General features: G+C 37.9%; 1 protein-coding gene across 5 annotated transcripts in view; it reads right to left on the bottom strand.

The window, feature by feature from the left end:
• SUGCT (succinyl-CoA:glutarate-CoA transferase) overlaps positions 1–19,081 on the bottom strand; it is a 746,174-nt gene that overhangs the window by 98,226 nt on the left and 628,867 nt on the right. For 4 of the 5 annotated variants that reach the window (XM_042963790.1, XM_042963765.1, XM_042963780.1 and 1 more), the window contains one exon: positions 5,163–5,226. In XM_042963790.1, coding sequence (XP_042819724.1) covers positions 5,163–5,226 — 64 coding nt within the window. Of the gene's footprint in view, positions 1–2,998; positions 3,922–5,162; positions 5,227–19,081 lie in introns of those variants that run through there. The other variant, XM_042963775.1, reaches the window with a different exon arrangement.

The raw sequence follows: 19,081 nt of genomic DNA on the forward strand, positions 1-19,081 counted from the left end.
CAATTGCACTACTAGGTATTTATCCAAAGGATACAAAATTTGAAGGGGCACATGCACCCCAATGTTCATAGCATCACTATTGACAATAGCCAAAGTATGGAAAGAGCCCAAATGTCCATTGAGTGACGAATGGATAAGGAAGATGTAATATATATATATATATATATATATATATATATATATATATATACACACACACACACACACACAATGGAACATTACTTGGGGATCAAAAAGAATGAAATCTTGTCATTTGCAACAATGTGGATGGAACTTGAATGTTTTGTGCTAAGTGAAATAAGTCAGTCAGAAAAAGATAAATATCATATGATTTCACTCACATGTGGAATTTAAGAAACAAAACAATGGACCTAGGGGAAAGGAAGGAAAAATAAGATAAAAACAGAGAGGAAGACAAACCATAAAAAACTCTAAAATACAGAGAACAAACTGAGGATTGGTGGAGGGGAAGTGGGGGGGGATGGGCTAAATGGGTGGTGGGCGTCAAGAAGGGCACTTGTGGGGATGAGCACTGGATGTTCTATGTAAGTGATGAATCACTAAATTCTATTCCTAAAACCATTATTACACTATATGTTAACTAACTTGGATTTAAATAAAATTAAAAAAAAATTTTTTTTAAAGAATTACTGCTGTTCTTCAAGAGACATATTTCTAGAACTGACTAAGAAAACTTTTCAAATTAGTGCATTGTATAGAAAATTCAGTAAAGGTCACAAGAAATTCCTTAATATTAAAGGAAATTTAAATAGGTAGTTTTAGGTAATGTTAATAAGGGCTTTTATTGGAAATGTAAAGATACATATATAAATATATAAACTGCATTTAATGAATTCAAAAACATGTCTCCACTAGCCAACTAGAACACAATGTAGCATAATATCACTTTTAACTCCACTCTGGGTTTCCTGTTTTGGCAGATTCACCTCATTGAGGCATTGTGGGAGAATTAGAGGTGTTTCTGCAGCATTCAAACTATAGCCTAAAACTTGTCCAATGGGGACATCCTTTACAAAGAAAGGCAGAACTATCATAGGTAAATACAATCAGTGAAAGGGGAAATCCACAGGAAAAAATGTAATTATTTACTTATAAATTCCCTTTACACTTAATACCTCTTACCCTGTCTGAGTGGCCTCGCAGTAGGATACAGTGAGTTAGGAAATACAACAGCAACTTCTTTTTTGACATCCATAAGCAGAATTGTCTCTCCTCTTTCACGGGTGGTCCAAATGTGCTGCTCTCAAGAGATGCTCAGATGCTAATTCCAAAAATAACCTAAACATATCCATTTCACCAGAAATCTGAGATTTCCTATACTGATAATCTTATAGAACGGATACAAGGTAAGTCAATAAAGTAGATATATCAAAAATATGCCTGAACTCAACAGAAATTAAAGAAACAAAAATAGTATTTTCCAAAGGGAAATAAAGATAAAAATAACAGATAAAAACGAAAGAGTTGAAGATCTGAGAATTGTATTGTGGTAAATTGAATTTTTGGCCTCAATTATTTACCCCTCTTTGCCCAGGCTTCCATGTAACTCTGCAATTTCTCTTAAAAAGAGAGAAACATTCCTCCACTCCTTGGAACACAGCCTAAAACTTGCTTTGGCCAATGGAATGCCGACAGAAGGGTCTGCTAGTTATGCATCGGTTCTTCTGTGGCCTTGTGGTTTCTGTTTGCCTTCTTATTTTCCTGCCATTGCCATGTGAAGAATGTGAGAGATACGTGGGGCAGAGCTGAGCCCATGTTATAGTGAGGAGCCACGCTTGGCCAGACCTGCACCCAAAAGCAAAGTCACCCAGGCAAGTCCAGCTTGGCTACCCCCTACCTGGTCTACTTGTGTGGAATAAATAAATGCTTATGTTTGAATGGAACTGAGATTTTTGTGGTTATTTGTTACACAGCATTATCATCACAGTAGCTAAGTGATACACTTATAAATTAAAATGAGCAAAAAGGGGGGCACCTGGGTGGCACAGTCAGTTAAGTGTCCATCTTCTGCTCAGGTCATGATCTCACGGTTCATGAATTCAGCCCCACATGGGGCTCAGTGCTGACAGCTCAAAGCCTGGAGCCTGCTTCAGATTCTGTGCCTCCCTCTTTCTCTGACCCTCCCCTGCTTGTGCTCTCTCTCTTCCTCTCTCTCTGTCTCAAAAAATAAACATTAAAAAATAATAAATAAATAAAAATTAAAAATAAAATAAAATGAGCAAAAAGGGTATGCTTTTTCCTTAGGAATCTAAAAAAAATATTTCTCTCTCCCCAAGATTGATGTTCATTCATTTGCCAGGAAAGCCAACAAATTCACATCTGATTGATTGAGAGAGTGCCAGAACCAATAACTTCATTGTAGGTTGACCACTGACTTACTTTTCTCCCTCCTATACCAACAACTATAATTAACTTTCAAATGTTTACCCTTTCCTCCCATGTATTGAGGATATTAATGACTATGATCTCATCTGTAAACTTGTAGAATAAAGTTTCATCAGAGGTTCTTGAATGTTCTTTAGATCCCATGGTTCCAAGCAGGTGTTTGGAGGAGACAGCCTGATGGAAGCAGTGGAAGAAAGCTTAACAGTTAGAGTGCTAACCTCTCAACCAGCAGAACTCTGCTTTAATATATTTTAGATATTGAGGTTTCACTTGGAACTCAGTTCCACTGTTTTAAAAATTAAAATTAAAAACTGCTGGATAGGGGCACTTAGGTGCTTCAGTCAATTAAGTGTCAGACTCTTGATTTCAGCTCAGGTCATTATCTCACGGTTCATGAGATCAAGCCCCCTGTCAGGCTCTGTGCTGATAGCATGGAACTGCTTGGGATTCTGTCTCTCCCTCTTTCTCTGCAACCCCCCCCAAGATAAATAAATAAGTAAACATTTAAAAAGTAAAAATAAAAAAATAAAAAATATTAGAGAAAATATTTTTTAAGATCTCCTCACACTGAAAACACTGATTAAATTTTTTTGACCACCCCCACTCTTCACTGCTATTGCCATGACCCTAACTTAAGACAGAATCACCTGAAGTACCGTAACAACTTCCAAACGTGACTGCCTGCTTTTAGTTATAAATTGTGCCATTTCACTCCCCTGCATCAAATTAGAGTAAAACCACATCTGGCAGGGTGTCCCGGCTCTGCCTCTCTCTGCAGTCTGACTTCCCACTCCTTACCTCACCTTTCTTATTGGCTTAAAATATACCCTGCTCTTTCCCAACTCAGAGTCTTCTCACATGCTGGTCCCTCTGCTTGGAATACCGTTCCCCTACTCTTCAAATGTCAACTTCTTATTATCCTTCAATTCTCCATTGATAGGTGACCAGGCTTTCTCTGATCACTCAAACTAATGTAAGTCCCATCTGCCTCCATTATTCTCTACGACAATACATGGTCTGTCCTTTCTTTCTTTTTTTTTTTTTTTTTTGCACTTATCATGACTTAACCCTTACCAGAACATTTGTTGGTTGCTTTTATTACCTGACTCTCCATTGAGTTTGAGCTTCATGTGGTCAGGTCTGGTTTATTTTTACATTCCCAGGACCCAAAGCATTGCCCATGGAATGTGTATATGGAGTATGCTCAATAATATGAGTCAACAAGTGACTGTCTTAGCTTTTATAATTCTTTTATTTTTCCTCCACCACCTGTCTACATCTCATAGCATTTCCCTGTTCACATGTGGTTCCAGTCTCTGACATGCTTACACCTGCTCTCTCTCTCTCTCTTAGTTACCTTCCTTAATTCCCAGACAGTGGTCCTTATACTCCTGTACATAAGAATTTTCTCTTTCAACTTACTTTATCATCCCACTTTCCTCTTCTTTTCCTTCTTGCACCAATGGTCATGATCTGATTTGTTCTGGGACTGTGTTATCAAGCTGATCCTGAATCCTGAAATTAGATTATAGCTACATAATACTTAACAATAGCAGTTATTCAATAAGTGCCATCTGATACCTAGAGACGTAAATATTCTATGCTGTTTATTTATTTTGAGAGAGAGAGAGAGATAGCGAGCGAGCATGGGGGAGGGGCAGAGATGGGGGACAAAGGATCCAAAGCAGGCTCTGTGCTGACAGCAGAGAGTCTGATGTGAGGCTGGAACTTAACAAACTGGGAGATCATGACCTGAGCCAAAGTTGGACACTTAACTGACTGAACCACCCAGGCACCCCTCTATGCTGTTTTGACTCAGGTGAGTGAGGGGTTTGGGGAATGCCCAAATTTCAAGCAAGGTAACCAGCACTGAGCTTCAAGTAAACAATGACCAAAGTTGTATCCTAACTAATTTCATTATCCTCTGTCAGAAGAAAAGACAAAAATAAGTGTATGGTTTATATATAGTCTATAAAAGAGGGACCCGAGGAACAAGAACATGGTGTGTTTTCCCAGCAGTGCCCCAAGTAGAGACAACTGAGCTGAGGAACAGTAACATTATGGTTGTTAGAGAAGTGAGATTTGTCGGGGTAGCAAGCTGGTCATGAGCTCTCACTACAGTTTGGATGCTCTGAGGCTTCTGGCTGCTGGAAAGAGAACTCTCTCCCGGAAGTGAAAAAGTTGGCATTTTGGCTCGGACCAAAATGTCTTAGTGAGTTTGTTTGGTATGAGTCAACTTAGAAAAATTCAATGTATTTTGAGTTAAGTGAAAATATTTTGTTTCCTTATCTACAAAGCTGAGATCCTCACTGTAAATCATAGTTCAGGAAAAAAAATGTCCTGGTCTGAGCAGCCACTAGCCTTCCCTGGATGCCAGTTCCATTGTGCCTGGCTTACCTTCCCATTCACCTATGAACCATGTGTAATTTCAGAATAGTTGCCACATCTATTGTTGTCTATCTTCGGCAGTTACATTGTGTAGTTTTGTGAGCATGTGATTACATAAAATGGAGTCAGATAATATGACCAATTTTGGTTACCAGGGCAATCAGATATTCGTTAAAACGAAGACACAAGTCCGTAGCCTAGGTATATGTGCTTGTGGGTAAGATTCTAAGGTTTCCCTTTCATCCAAATGAAGAAGTTGGATAATGTCTTGACAAACTGTTTGGGGAATCACCAGCTACCTGCAGGGATCAGCACAGGGAATAATTAATGAAGGAAGGTATTGACGAAAATAACCAAAGTTTTCAAACCTGGGACTGAGATCTTCCCCACGGTTGGATGCTTCATCTCCATAATGAGGCCATTGTGTAACACCTTCAAATGTAAAAACAGACAGAAAACTAAATTACAAAATAAAATTACTTAATCTCAAGGAGTTTGAAAAGCCCCCTATTTGGCCCACCAAAGAAACATTGCAAAACACAGAATTTTCAAGTTTGGAATTTTAATTTGAAAGTAAATATTTGAAACAAAAATGTTTCCATCTTATATTAAACCAAGTGATGCCAAAAAGATTTAGAAGGCACTACATTTTTTTTTTTATAAAGTCTTCCCACTCTTAAAAATGCTATTTGCTCCTAAATATACAGTATGATTTTCCCCTTTTCATCTGTGTTTGATCCTCTAAATACTGAAGCTCTGCCTCTTCTGGCATTACTTCATCACAGGCCATGGCCAAAGTCAACTGCAGAAGGACAGAATGGGAGGAAGAACCAGGACCAGGAACTGAGGAGCCCATGGGGATGGTACATGAGCTCCTAGCAATTTATTCAGTGGAAGGTGTGGGAGTCAGTCCAGTTTGAAAGGTGAATCAGAATAACCAGAAGGCTCAGTGACTGCCGGAAGTGGACATATTCAGGGCTGCTGTGACCAGTAATAGGCAGGGCCAGCCGACCGGGAGCCCAGAGTGGACTCATGTCAGAGGCTTGAGCTGGAGATTGGAACCAGAGAGGTTTTTGGTGGTAATCAGACCATTATTATAAGACAAGATCTCAGAACTGGGAGTCAGTGGGGAGCTGGCAGGGAGGAAATTGAGCAAACAAAACAAAACATAGACCCTGTCCTGAAGGGCTGGTTAGGTTCCCATGCACTAGGACCACGATAGGTATTTGGTGGTCCAAACAGCTTGGACCTCCAAGCTAGGTAGGTCCTGGCCTACCTAGACTTGGCCTCAGGTTCAGACTCAAGGCCAATTACTAGGACAGGGACATTCTATTAGGGACACAAGCAGAAGAAATGTGGCTTGATGTTGAATTGCTTGACTACTGGAAAAGAGCTACCTACATCCTTGGCTTTCATTTTTCCTATGGGGTGGGCAGGAACACAGAATCTGCCAGGGATCAAGTGCCCTCATAGGTAAAGGATGAGACAAGGGCATGGAACTAGATTCTAGACTACAAAAGTTGAATTCTGGGAGGCAAAACGTTTGGTCATACACAAATGAAAATTCTACAAAGTTGTTTTCCTTTGTTTAATTGTTTTTAATAGCTACTGTCTAAAGAACCCCAAAATTCAATTTACTATTATTATTACTGACTGTTCAGTGAGACATATATGGGTGAGTCACATATGAATTGTGCTCTATCTGTACTATCTACCAAATGGAGAGCTTCTCTCTTCCTGTTTTGTACATGGATCTAAAGGGCAAGGGTTTCAGTGGCACAGTAAACTTGCAGACCATGATTTCATGCTAACATCCCCAAAAGCAGCAGTTGTAATGGCTCTATAGCATTTTGAGCTTCAGGTAAAAGCAAGATTTGCATATCCATATCCTTATCCTAGTCTTTTCCCAGAGTTAAAAGAGCATGGAATAAATAAACTAATAAAAATGTAAAACTCAGGGAAAGAGGTCACATTTCTTAGGCTCTCTCCATTTCCTGTGAGCTTTTTGGTCACATTGCAGAATAACCCACCAATAAGACAACCCTATAGGTGACATTTTAAGGTTAGAAGTAGAACTCTGCTGTGTCTAAATATTCTGGCTTCCACTGATTTCTTTGGGAATGGTCACCACCTTTGGGGTGATGCTCTTTAAACAACCGTGTCAACCTCCCTCAGTGAGGGTGATGCCACACCATATGGAGATCCTTTCTAGGGATGCCTTGCCTCTCTTTTGGAATCACCAGCTTTGCACCCAAGAGCTGGCCAGAGAAAATTCTTGCCAGTGTTAGAACTGAGCTATAATTTAACTCTGGTGTGGCTCGTTCTCAGCACCCGCCCAGCACAGCCTCCTCCTGTGTGGGGGTGGGGGCTAAATGCCAAGGCGAGGTGCTAAATCTCAGTTCTACTGAGGACAGGAACAAAAATACCAAGCTAAATTTCACTCGAAACAATTATCTGCACACTGAATCATTCTTCTCTTCTCGTATCTGTTGCCCTCGTGACTACCTCTTTGTAATAACACTGCAATGCTACTCACAGAAGACAAAAGTGAGTGTTCTCGGCTAAATATAACTTAACTGATATTGTTGAAATTAATTAACGCTGAATTTTAATCATGTAGGAAACGTTAAGTGTCAAACGTGAAAGGGTAGTTGGTAAAGGTCAAGGGACATATGTCACAGATCTGCAAAGCAAAAGCTAGCAGTTGATTGAAGTTTTTCATGGAAGCAGCTTAAAGAATGTGCTTCCTTCGCCTCTACCCTCATTACGGTCTGTGTATGATACTCCCAACATGAAACTTTGAAATCCAGCCTTACCAGTTCCTTTGCATTGAAAGCCCTTCAGTTTTAAGCAGAAATATAAATTCTTCTCATGTTTGGCTCAGGAAGGTTAACTGCGGTTTTTCATCTGCTACGGCATTTGTACAATTATGAAATAAATGGGCTAGTCTGAGCCCCCATCTTCAGAAAGACCTGACCTATTCCACTGCTTGGTTGCTATCCCCCTTTTTAGGTAAAGTTTGAGTCAATACAATTCCATAGGCTTTCTTCTGCGAATCAGGTCAGATTATCTCGGGGAACAATCGAGGCCGTGGCACTGCTGTCCCTGGAAACCCTGCCTAATGACTCGGAATCTTGGAAAACTCTCCAGCCTTGTTTGTGGGGCAAGTCCTGCTCTGCTTAGTAACATATTCGAGAACCTCAGAACGCAGGCAGGCTGTCTGAATTTTAGCATAAATCTCTCCTGCTGCACTTCAAGCGTATTGTCTCTCCCTAACTTCACTGGAAACGGAGGACCTGGCGCTTACTAACATTTGTAGAACGCTTCTTTGGGAACGGTTACTAAATGTTCCCCGTTCCTTTTTCTCACCCAGCCTCATCACCCCAGCCTCTATTACCTCAACCTAGAAATTCAGATTTAAAGTGTTTCATTTTCATGGGGCGCCTGGGTGGCTCAGTCGGTTAAGCGTCCGACTTCGGCTCAGGTCATGATCTCTCAGTTTGTGAGTTCGAGCCCCCCCTCCCACTCCCCATTGGGAGTCACCACTCTGTGTCACCACTCTGTGCTGACAGAGCCTGGAGCCTGCTTCAGATTCGGTGTCTCCCCCTCTCTGCACCTCCCATGATCATGCTCCGTCTCTCTGTCTCTCAATAATAAATAAATGTTTTAAAAAATTTTAAAAATATAAGATTTCATTTTCTGACCGCTAAGAATGGAATGGGGGAACCTCAGCTTTAGAGACCTCCAATACCATTTTCTCTCAAGGAAATGTCACGCCTGGAGCCTCAGTCTGGCCATCCAGGGCACCTGGGGGTATCTATTTCATTATTTTTGAATGAGGCAAGGAAGCTTCCCTAGAACTTTATAGTGGATTTCATCCTTCTTTCACTTATTTTATCCTCCCTAGATCTTTCATGGTTGGGTAGCTCTTCTAAATATCATTTCTTTTCCTTATAATTGCAAAAGCCTATTCCTGACAAGAATAGAATTGTAGAGAGTGTACTAACCTCTTTAGCAAAGAATCGGGCCTATTTAAAATAAGGTCTTTCTTTCTTCTTCAAGAGTTTCAGAGATTGACAGGCTAATGACAGAGTCAAATGGTAATGTATTAATGATGGGGGGAAGGGGGGGAGTAAAATGTATACCTTGAAGTGAAATACGAGTGTAAGTTAAAGTAAGAAAGTCTTTTGATAAAGTCCTATGGCAGGAATGGCAGAACAAGTCTGTGATATAGCACTAACAGGAAAACAATGTAAAAAAATAAAAAATCAACTCCCCCCTATCTGGGTGGTGAAAACCTCTAAGAAAAGCAAGAGATCTAGGTCAAGAGTAGAACTAACAAGGCATATTCAGATGAAAAGAGACTGACAGAATGGCGGCATTAAATGACATACACAAACGATATGTGTAAAGACCATATTAAAAATCAATATGATACCGTCCATGACATTAACAGTGATGCTCAACAGAGAACGGACAATGAATAGAGACATGGCCAGTCATTCAGTTTAACAAACATCATAGAGCACCCATGTACTGAATGATAGCAAGGGGTTGGCAGTAAAAAGATGAATGAACATGCATTCAAAGTGCCTATAATTAGAAGACAGGGATAGGAATAAGAGACTTGAGCCGATTTTTATAACAGTTTAAGCTTCAAATGAAGGAGCAAAATCTAATAAGTAACAAGTAAGTAACTTTATCTACCTTGGAACGAAGCTAAAGGACATAGATCAAGGAGTTCAGTGGAAGTCACAACACAAAGATAATACAGAGATAAAACATTAGGTTAACAATTGCAAGGATATATATAATTACAGAAGCTATTGCTCAACAATACTCTTAAGGGTCAGTCATTGTGTTAGAAGGGAAAGAGTTGTCTCCATTTAATCCTCTCATGAACTAAACCCCGTAGGAATTACTCTCATCTGCATTTCTACTGATAGATCAAGTGATGGAAGCCTAGAAAGGTTGAGAACTTGCCCAACGTTTCACAGCTAATAAATGGTTGACTTTGGATGATAATTAAGGTGCCTCTGACCCTAAACACTTTGCCAGTTGGAGACTTAGTAAGAGAAAGAAAAAAAAAAAAAAAAAAGACCAGCATAATTTGATTTACCATTAAAATAACTAGCTGATGTAGTCAATTCTGTAAAATAAATTAGTCAATTCACTGGGGTAAGAAAATCAGCCCAACGGATTGCTTGGCACCATATAGCCCAATTAGTTAATAAACTGAATGCTCCCTTGTAGCTAGCCAAGGCTACCACAGATACAAAGGCCGTGAAAAGAGGAAGGATTTTGGCCCCAGCATAGCTCAGATTTTGAAGGGGACAGACCCAGCAAGTGACCTTGGGCAAGGCACTTAAGTACTCTGAGGATCAGAACCCTCCTCAGTAAAAAGGTGGCAATAATATCTGTTTCTCCAGAGTCTGTAAGGATTAAGTGAGAGATGGGCGCAAAACTGTGAGCACAGGGCCTTGGACACAGTGAACTCAAAATTCATGTCATCTATTCATCATTATCCGAGATCAACATAAATTGAATGAACTAAGTAGCAAGTGCTTCCTTTTGGTTTCATTTCTTTATGGGGGGGGGCAGGATTGGAAGCTGTTGTCTCTTTTAAGCTTTTAACAAATCCCTAGATTTCTCTAGACATGAAAATGTTACTGGGTCCCCAAAATATATTTATTTTTAAGAATTCAGTTATCCAGTTCCCGTGTTGCCTTGCTGCAATTTCCTCAGTTTCCTAAAGCTTTCCAAATATCTTGCATCTGCCTTAGTTATCTTGCCCACGTCTGAAGGCACTGCAGAGGCCATGCTGAGGAGCTACGGGAGGACCATGGTCATTAACAGTGAAGAGAGCCAAAAAGGGTGACGTGGGAATTCAGCAGAAACAGTGGATACGCGCATTATACGTGGGAAGTGAATCTACCACACTTGAACACCAGAATCATAGCATGCTTCTTTACAGGGAAAACTCAGAAAACCATTTCCAAAACATGCACTAATATCTTAGAAAGCAAAAAAGCACTGGAGTGAACTAATTTATTGCATTGTCCACTCAGTCATTGCTTTCACTTGATAGGAAAACAGCAAAGACTAATATTTGAAAAGTTACATAACTGAAGGTCTAACACACAACTAATATGTTAAAAGTTAATTCAACTATTTTGAAAACCAAAAAATGCAAAAATAACACATAATTAATGGAAAATAATGAACAAGTAAACTTTTCCTTGATAACGGAGGTCAGATTTAAGTGATGACATTTTTGTTTTTCTTATTTCTTTTGAAACAATTGGCTGCAACCAAACTTACTATGGTGCTAATGCACACGACCGAGCTTTTTTTCCTCTTTTTTCTAATTAAAAACATGAATATTTGTTATTCAAAGAGGTATTATAACATATACATATAGTTTAATGAGTACTAATAAAAACTTAAGAATGCTTACATCTCAGGGGCACCAGGGTGGCTCAGTCAGTTAAGCATCTGACTTCAGCTCACGTCATGATCTTGTGGTTCATGAGTTTGAGCCTCGCATCAGGCTCTGTGCTGAGAGCTTGGAGCCTGATTAGGATTCAGTGTCTCCCTCTCTCTCTCTGCCCCTCCCAGGCTCACACTCTGTCTGTCTCTCTCTCTCTCAAAAATAAACAAACATTTTTTAAAAATTAAAAAATAAAAATGAAAAAAAGAATGTTTACAACTCCAAGTTTGCCCCAATCCCTCCCTCTTCTGTCTCCAAATAATCACTCTGCTGGTTTTTTTCCTTCCTTTTTTTCCATCTTTGTATCCCATATGTTTATATCTCTAAGGATTCAGTGCCTGTTTTCACCCATTTGTAAGATTTATAGCAATGAAATTGTGTATATATCTTCTTCTCTGATTTGCTTTTTCTCTTTAACATTGTTTTCGCGACTCACCCACTTGGAAGTATGTGGCTGAGGGCTAATTATGGCCATTAATGTAACATGTCATTATAGAAATACATCATAATGTATTAATTCACTCTGCTCTTACACTGTTTCCAGTTATTTTACTACAACAAACACTGCTGTCATACACATCTCTTCATGCAACAGTTGCTCTAGGGCACGTGCCTAGGGCTCAAAGGCTGACATAGGGTATATGTATCTTTCATGTTAGGCAAATTATTTTTCTCAATGATTTACCAAAAATTCCCACCAGTAGTGAATATTTTTATTTGTTTTACAATGGTAGCAAAACTTGATATTATCAGTGTTTTTAAGGCTTTGCCAATCTAATCACTTTGAAATAGTATCTTACTGAAGCTGTAACTTCTATTTCCTTGATTACTAAGGAGACTGAATATATTTTCCCTGCTTATTATTTCCTCTTCAATGAATGTGTGTTCAAGTCATTTGCATTTTTTTCTATTGGCTTAATTAACTTTTCTTATTGATTCATGAGTTCTTTGTGTATTCTGGTTATGAATCCTTCACTGGAACATAAATTGAAAATATTATGGCTTTATTTCTCACTCATTTTGTGGCATTTTGATGAACAGAAGTTTTTAATTTCAGCATTCTTGAATTTATTTTTTTCCGTTTATGTTCTGTATCTTTTATGACATATTTAAAGAATTCTTCCCTACCCTAGATGATGCAAATAGTCTCCTAAATTTTCCTATAAAAATGTTAGGCATTGCTCATTTATAATAAAAGTTCACGGCAAGTCAAGGATTGAGAGGAATTACCTTAGCTTGATAAAGACTGTCTATAAAAATCCTAAAGATAACATCATACTTAATGGTAAGAAACTGAAAGCTTTTGCTCTAATTTTGAGAGCAAGGCAAGGATGTTTGTTGCCACCATTCTTATTCAGCATATTACTAGAAGTCCTAGCCATGGAAATAAATCTAGAAAAAAGGCATGATCTGCATAAAAGCATACAGATTTTAAGGGGAAAAAATAATGGAATAAATACTAAATATAAAAGGAAGAAATATAAAAAGAAATATAATAAAAAGAAGAAGAATAAAAGAAAGAAATCACACAGATGACATGACTGTGTGCATAGAAAATTCCCATGAATATACAAAAATACTCCTGGAACTAATAAATGAGTTCTTCAAGGTCACAGGGCAAAAGGTCAACACGCAAAAAGCAATCACATTTCTGTATCCCAATGATGACATGAGGAAACCAAAATGGAAAACACAATGCCAGCGACAACTGCTAAAAATAAATGAAATGCTTAGACAGAAACGTAACAAAATAGGTATGGACTCTGTATGCTAGAAATTACAAAATTTTTGTAAGAGAAATCAAAGACTGCCTAAATAAGTGGGGATGCATATCATGTTCTTGGATTTGAAGACTCAACATAGTAAAGATGTCAATTCTCCTCAAATTTATCTATGGGTTTAAGGCAATTCTTACCAAAATCCCAGCAAAGATTTTTTTGTATATTTTAAAAAGCTTATAAAAAAAATTATATGGAAAGACACAGACGTTAGAATAGCTTAAACAACCTTGAAAATAAGAATTAAATGAGAGAGAATTAGTCTACCTGATATTGAGGTATACTAGATAGATGCTATATAGTATACAGCGACTTAGAAACTATGGTAATGGAACAGAATAGAGAACTCAGAAATATATCCACTCGAACATGCCCAAATAATTCTGGCAAAGGTGCAAAAACAATGGAGGAATGACAACCCCTTAAATAAATAGTCCTGGAACAGTCAGCAGAAAAATGAAAAATCTCAACCTAAATCTCATTCCTTATTCAAAAATTAACTTAAATGCATCATCGGCTTCAGTGTATAATTTAAAACTCTAAAATCTTAGGAAAAATCTTTGATGTTGTTCTGCAAAGATCATGTTAAAGGGATGGAAATTAAAGCTACAAAATGGGAGAGATATTTAAAGCAGTATATTGGGCAAATGACTAGTATTGTGTGTGTGTGTGTGTGTGTGTGTGTGTGTGTGTAATTCTTATGACTTAACAGTAAAAAAAAATCCAAGGAGAAAATAGGCAAAAGGCATAAACAGACATTTCACCAAAGAAGATACACAGATGGCAAATAAGCACATGAGAAGATGTTCAATATCATTAACCGTGAAGGAGATGCAAGTTAAAAGCATAATGAGAGGAGCACCTGAGTGGCTCAGTAAGTTGCACGTCCTACTTTGGCTCAGGTCATGGTCCCACAGTTCGTGAGTTTGAGCCCTGTGTCGGGCTCTGTGCTCATAGCTCGGAGCCTGGGGCCTGCTTCAGATTCTGTGTCTCCCCCTCTCTCTGCCCCTCCCCCACTCTTGCTCTGTCTCTCTCTCTCAATGATAAATAAACATTAAAAAAAATTTTAAAAAGCATAATGAGATAATACCAATGGCTGAAGTTTTAAAAAGGTACATTAAATATTGGTAAGCAGAAACTGAATCATGCATACATTTCTGAGGAGAATGTCAAATGGTACAGCCACTTTAAAAAACAGTTGGACAGTTTCCTTAAAAAAACTAAACCTGCAGCTACATACAACCTAGACGCTGCACTCCTCAGCATTTATCCCAGATAAATGAAAAGTTATGCTCATACAAAAGCCTGCACATGAACGGTCATAGCACCTTTATTTGTAATAGCCCAAAACTGAGAACAACACAGATGTCCTTCAACCGATGGGTCATTAAGCCAACTGTGGTACATCCATGTTGTGGAATACTAAGCAATAAAAAGGAACAAGCTATCGATTCACCCAACAGCCTGGATGCATCTTGATGGAATTGAGCTGAGTGTAAAAAGCCAATCCTCCGAAGATTACATAGTATATGATTCCATTTACACAGCATTGTTGAAGTGATGAAATTCCAGAAGCGGACAACAGATTAGCAGTAGAAGATGCAAGAGAGATGGCAGTCGAGGAGAGCTAAGTGTGTGTGGCTGTAAAGGGCAGTAGGATTGATTTTGAGATGGAGCTGCTGTATCTTGACTGTATCGATGTTACTATCCTGGCTGTGATACCGTGAGATAGTTTGGCAAGATGTTACCATTGGGGAGCGGGACAAAGGGTACCCGGGGTTTCTGTACTATTTCTTATGACTGCATGAAAATCTATCATTACCTCAGAATAAAGTTTTATCAATTTTTTTTAACTTTGGTTTTCCGTATTTTGCTTTTTGAGAAACTGGAATTGAATTTTGCATATGATGTAAAAAGGGATTCAATTTCATTTGTCCCCCTAGAAAACTTCTGAGCAGTCGGTCCCTCCTTTCCTCATGAATCTGCAATAGCAGTTATGCTGTCGATCATTTCCATACATGTTGGGGTTGTTCCTGGCCTCTCTGTTCTGTCCTACGGGTACAGTTGTCTACCCCATAGCCAATACCACACTGACTGGATCACTGTCTTTCATCCTAAGTATCAGTGTTTCATTTGGCATGATCCCCACCACACCCCTGCCTTCAGGGATTCGTGGGATTTGTGGGATTGTCTTCAGGGATTCGTGGCCCTTTGCTCATCTCTGTAAATTTTAAAGACAACCTGTCAGGTGCCAGGAAAACCCTACTGGGAAGAAATAACCTCATTATAATATTATCTTACTACCTATTAAAAATTTACTTTAATAATTTCATTCTATTTAGGTAATTTTTAATATGTTTTATAAAGTGTTAGCATTTTTCATAAAGGCTTTGAGCAATTTTTCATTACATTTATGCCTTATAAAAGCAGTCCGTTTTAGCTGCTATAGTAAAATGGATTCTTTTTAAAAAATAAAACTTGCTGTTTATTGCTAGCATATAAAAATGAGATTTACTTTAACATTTTGATATCGCATCTGGCAAACTCTCTTATTAATAACTGATTGGTAGATGCTATTGGTTTTCTGTAAAATGAATGATATCATCTCAGAATAAATACAGTTTTGTTTTTCCTTTCCAAATCTTATACCTTTCATTTTGTTTTCTTATATTATATTATTGGCTAGGAATACCAATACATTGATAGTGTTAGCAGATAACATTTTTATTTTGTTCTCAATTTTAAAGGAAATGTACATAATGTTTCATCATTATGTTTATATCAAAGCATTGTAGGGACACTGTATTAGGCTAAAGAATCTATTCCTAGTTGGTTGAGAACTTTTACCATAGATGTTGGCTTAATTCCTTTTATCCATTTATTAAGATCACATAATTTTTCCATTTATGGTAACATAGATAACATAAATTTTATCCATTTATGGTAACATAGATGTTACCAAATTCCTTTTATCCATTTATTAAGATCACATAATTTTTCTCCATTTATCTGTCAACATAATTTTCCAATGCTGAACCAATCTGACATTTCAAGAAAAATTAATTTTGGAGTTTTGTTTGCTAATGTTTTGTTTAATATTTTCTTGAATCTATTTCATAAATGAGAATGATCTGTAATTGTCCTTGTATTGCTCTTGCTGAGTCTTAGTAACAAGATTAATCTTTCCTTCATAAGGTGAGCTAGAGTAAACCTTCTTTTCCTATTTTGTGAAAGCATTTCTGTAATATTGGAATATCAGTTCCTTCATATCTGATGGAAATTCACCTACAAACTATCTGGAACTGGTGTTTTGTGAGTGAGAAGATTTTCCATTATCAATTTACTCTTTTAATCAATATAGGGCATTTAAGGGACACCTGGGTGGCTCAGTCAGGTAAGCGTCCAACTTAGGCTCAGGTCATGATCTCACGGCCGTGGGCTTGAGCCCCACGTCGGGCTCTGTGCTGACAGCTCAGAGCCTAGAGCCTGCTTCAGATTCTGTGTCTCCCTCCTGCTCATGCTCTCTCTCTGTCTCTCTCTCTCTCAAAAATAAATAAACATTGAAAAAATTTTTAAAAATATATATAGGGCATTTAAGATTTTTCTTTCTTAAGTACGTTTCAATAATGCGTATTTTCTAGGAATTTTACAACTCCAATTTACTCAAATTTACTATCTTAAAATTGTTCATCACTTATACAATTTTAGAATTATTGTATCTTTTTGGCGAATTGAAATTTTTACGAATGTGTGGCAACTTCTATAGTAACACGTTTTAAAGTCTGCTAACATCACTGAAGTTACAATGAGCTTAATTTTGGTTTGTTGTGTCTTCATATACCATTTTGTGCTTTGTAATCAACCTAAGTTTTACGTTTTAGGTGTATCTCTTGAAAATGGAAAATCACAGGACTTAGCAAGTCTTTTATCTGGAGGATTTAGTGCATTTACATGAATCGGGATAATTAATAGGTTTGAATTCATTTCTGGCATCTTATTTAGGGCTTTCTTGTTGTCCCACTTATGAAAAAAAAATCTCGTCTTGCCTCGTTTGAGATTGGTTGATATTGTTTTCCTACACTGAATGTTTTCCACGTTTACTAGTTTGGAAGTTACACATCTTCGCCTTTCTTTCTCCTGCAAATTTTAACATGCATATTTAACTTAAAAAAATAGAAATTTCATTCATACCTATCCAGTTATCCCCATGCCAATTTATATTCCAGATGGTCCCAAACTGTCTCTGTTGCCCGTATTCATAGTGTCTAATTTTTTTCACTGTGCCCCTAGGCAAATGGAAGAATCTTTTGTTTTGGTTATTAACTAATTTTGTTTTGTTCATTAAATAACTAGGTCAAAACAACTTATCATGTATTTGGATCCTAATAACTTAGGAGCTATTTGAAAAAGTAGACATGAACTGAAAGAAAAAATAATAATTTTATTTCATCCTTAAATAACCACAGTTATTGTCTCGTAGCACATGTGCACTTGTGAGGCACTGCACAACTTCTCAAATCTTGGAATAAAATTATGTACTTCCGCCATTATTTCTTGTTGGATATTTATCTTCTCTTGGTATTCGCTTTGTTTTTCCATAGAAACATCCATATGAAAACTTGGTTTCATACAGATAAGATGTAATCGAAAGGAACATAGTGAATTCACTGTTGAAACCGTGAACTGCCTTGAGCTAGCATTCCATGCTGCCTCCAACAGATGTTCCTGTGTCTTCCTAGAAAATGTTAATAACTTCTGTTTCCCCTGCGTATTCACTAGGATGCTGTGGGTACCTCAGTACATAGTTTGGGAACAACAGTTATATGTTGTTGGCAACATTTGGGTCTCTTTTTTAAAATAAAAAATGAGGCAATATCAATATTGTTTTTCAAAGTCAAGGGTTTTTAGCTTACTACACGTTTACCATATTTTTGGCTCACTTTTTTTCTTTTTTATTGTAGACCCTCCTTCAGTGCTTATATTCCCTTTTTCTATGAGATGTTCTTTTTTTTTAATGTTGATTTTTGAGAGAGAGAGAGAGGAGAGAGACAGAAGGAGGGAGAGCACGAGCAGGGGAAGGGCAGAGAGAGAGGGAGACAGAGGATCTGAAGTGGGCTCTGTGACAGAGCCCGATGCGGGCTCGAACTCACGAAACTTGAGATCATGATCTGAGCCAAAATCTGACACAGCTGACTGAGCTACCCAGGCGCCAAGATGTTCTTTAGAATTTCCTTAGTCATTTGTTCGTAGTAAATCCTCTTCAGTTTTACTTTTTGTTTGTTTCTTTTTTCTTCTTTTTTTAATCTTCTTTGTTTTTATCTTAGAAGTTACTTCATTTTTCCCTCATTCTGAATGATAGCTATACTGATTATACGTTTCTAAGCTGATAGTTATTTTCTGTTGGCACACTGAGGATATTCTTCCATAGTCTAGTGATTTTCATTGCTGCTTTTAAGAAGTCAGCTACAGGCTGAATGGTCATTCCCATGTAGGTAACCTGACTGATTAAACATCCTCTCTATGTTTTTGATTTTCTACCATTAGGCTTAGACTCACTTTTTATTTAAGTTTTGTGATTTTTATGTAATCTATTTTGCCTTCAGTAATCTGAGGACTTATGTCTTCACAAGCTCTGGAAACATTCCAAACCATGTTCAAGTATTGCCTCTACCAATTCTCTCTGGCTTCTCCTGGAGCCCCAGTTAGATATATCTTAGACATATATTTGCCATGCATTGAACTTGATCACTCTACATGTCTCTGCATCTCGTACATGTGCTTCATCCAAAGATGATTTGCACTGGTTTCTTCCAGGCCAGTGCTCAGGGGCACCACCAAAATGGGACCACATTAAATTAAATTTTGTGCTTGTACATTTTGGGACCCCAGTAGAGTTAATTCCTGCTCTCTATGCAGACCAGTAGGTTTGTGGCTAAAAAACATTCATGGGAGATTTTCTCTTTATATCTTTCCTGCAGGAGCCAAAGTCCAGACAGGCCAGAATAACAACCATTTCCTT

Source organism: Panthera tigris, chromosome A2 (assembly GCF_018350195.1).
Source record: "Panthera tigris isolate Pti1 chromosome A2, P.tigris_Pti1_mat1.1, whole genome shotgun sequence".
Lineage (NCBI taxonomy): Eukaryota > Metazoa > Chordata > Mammalia > Carnivora > Felidae > Panthera > Panthera tigris.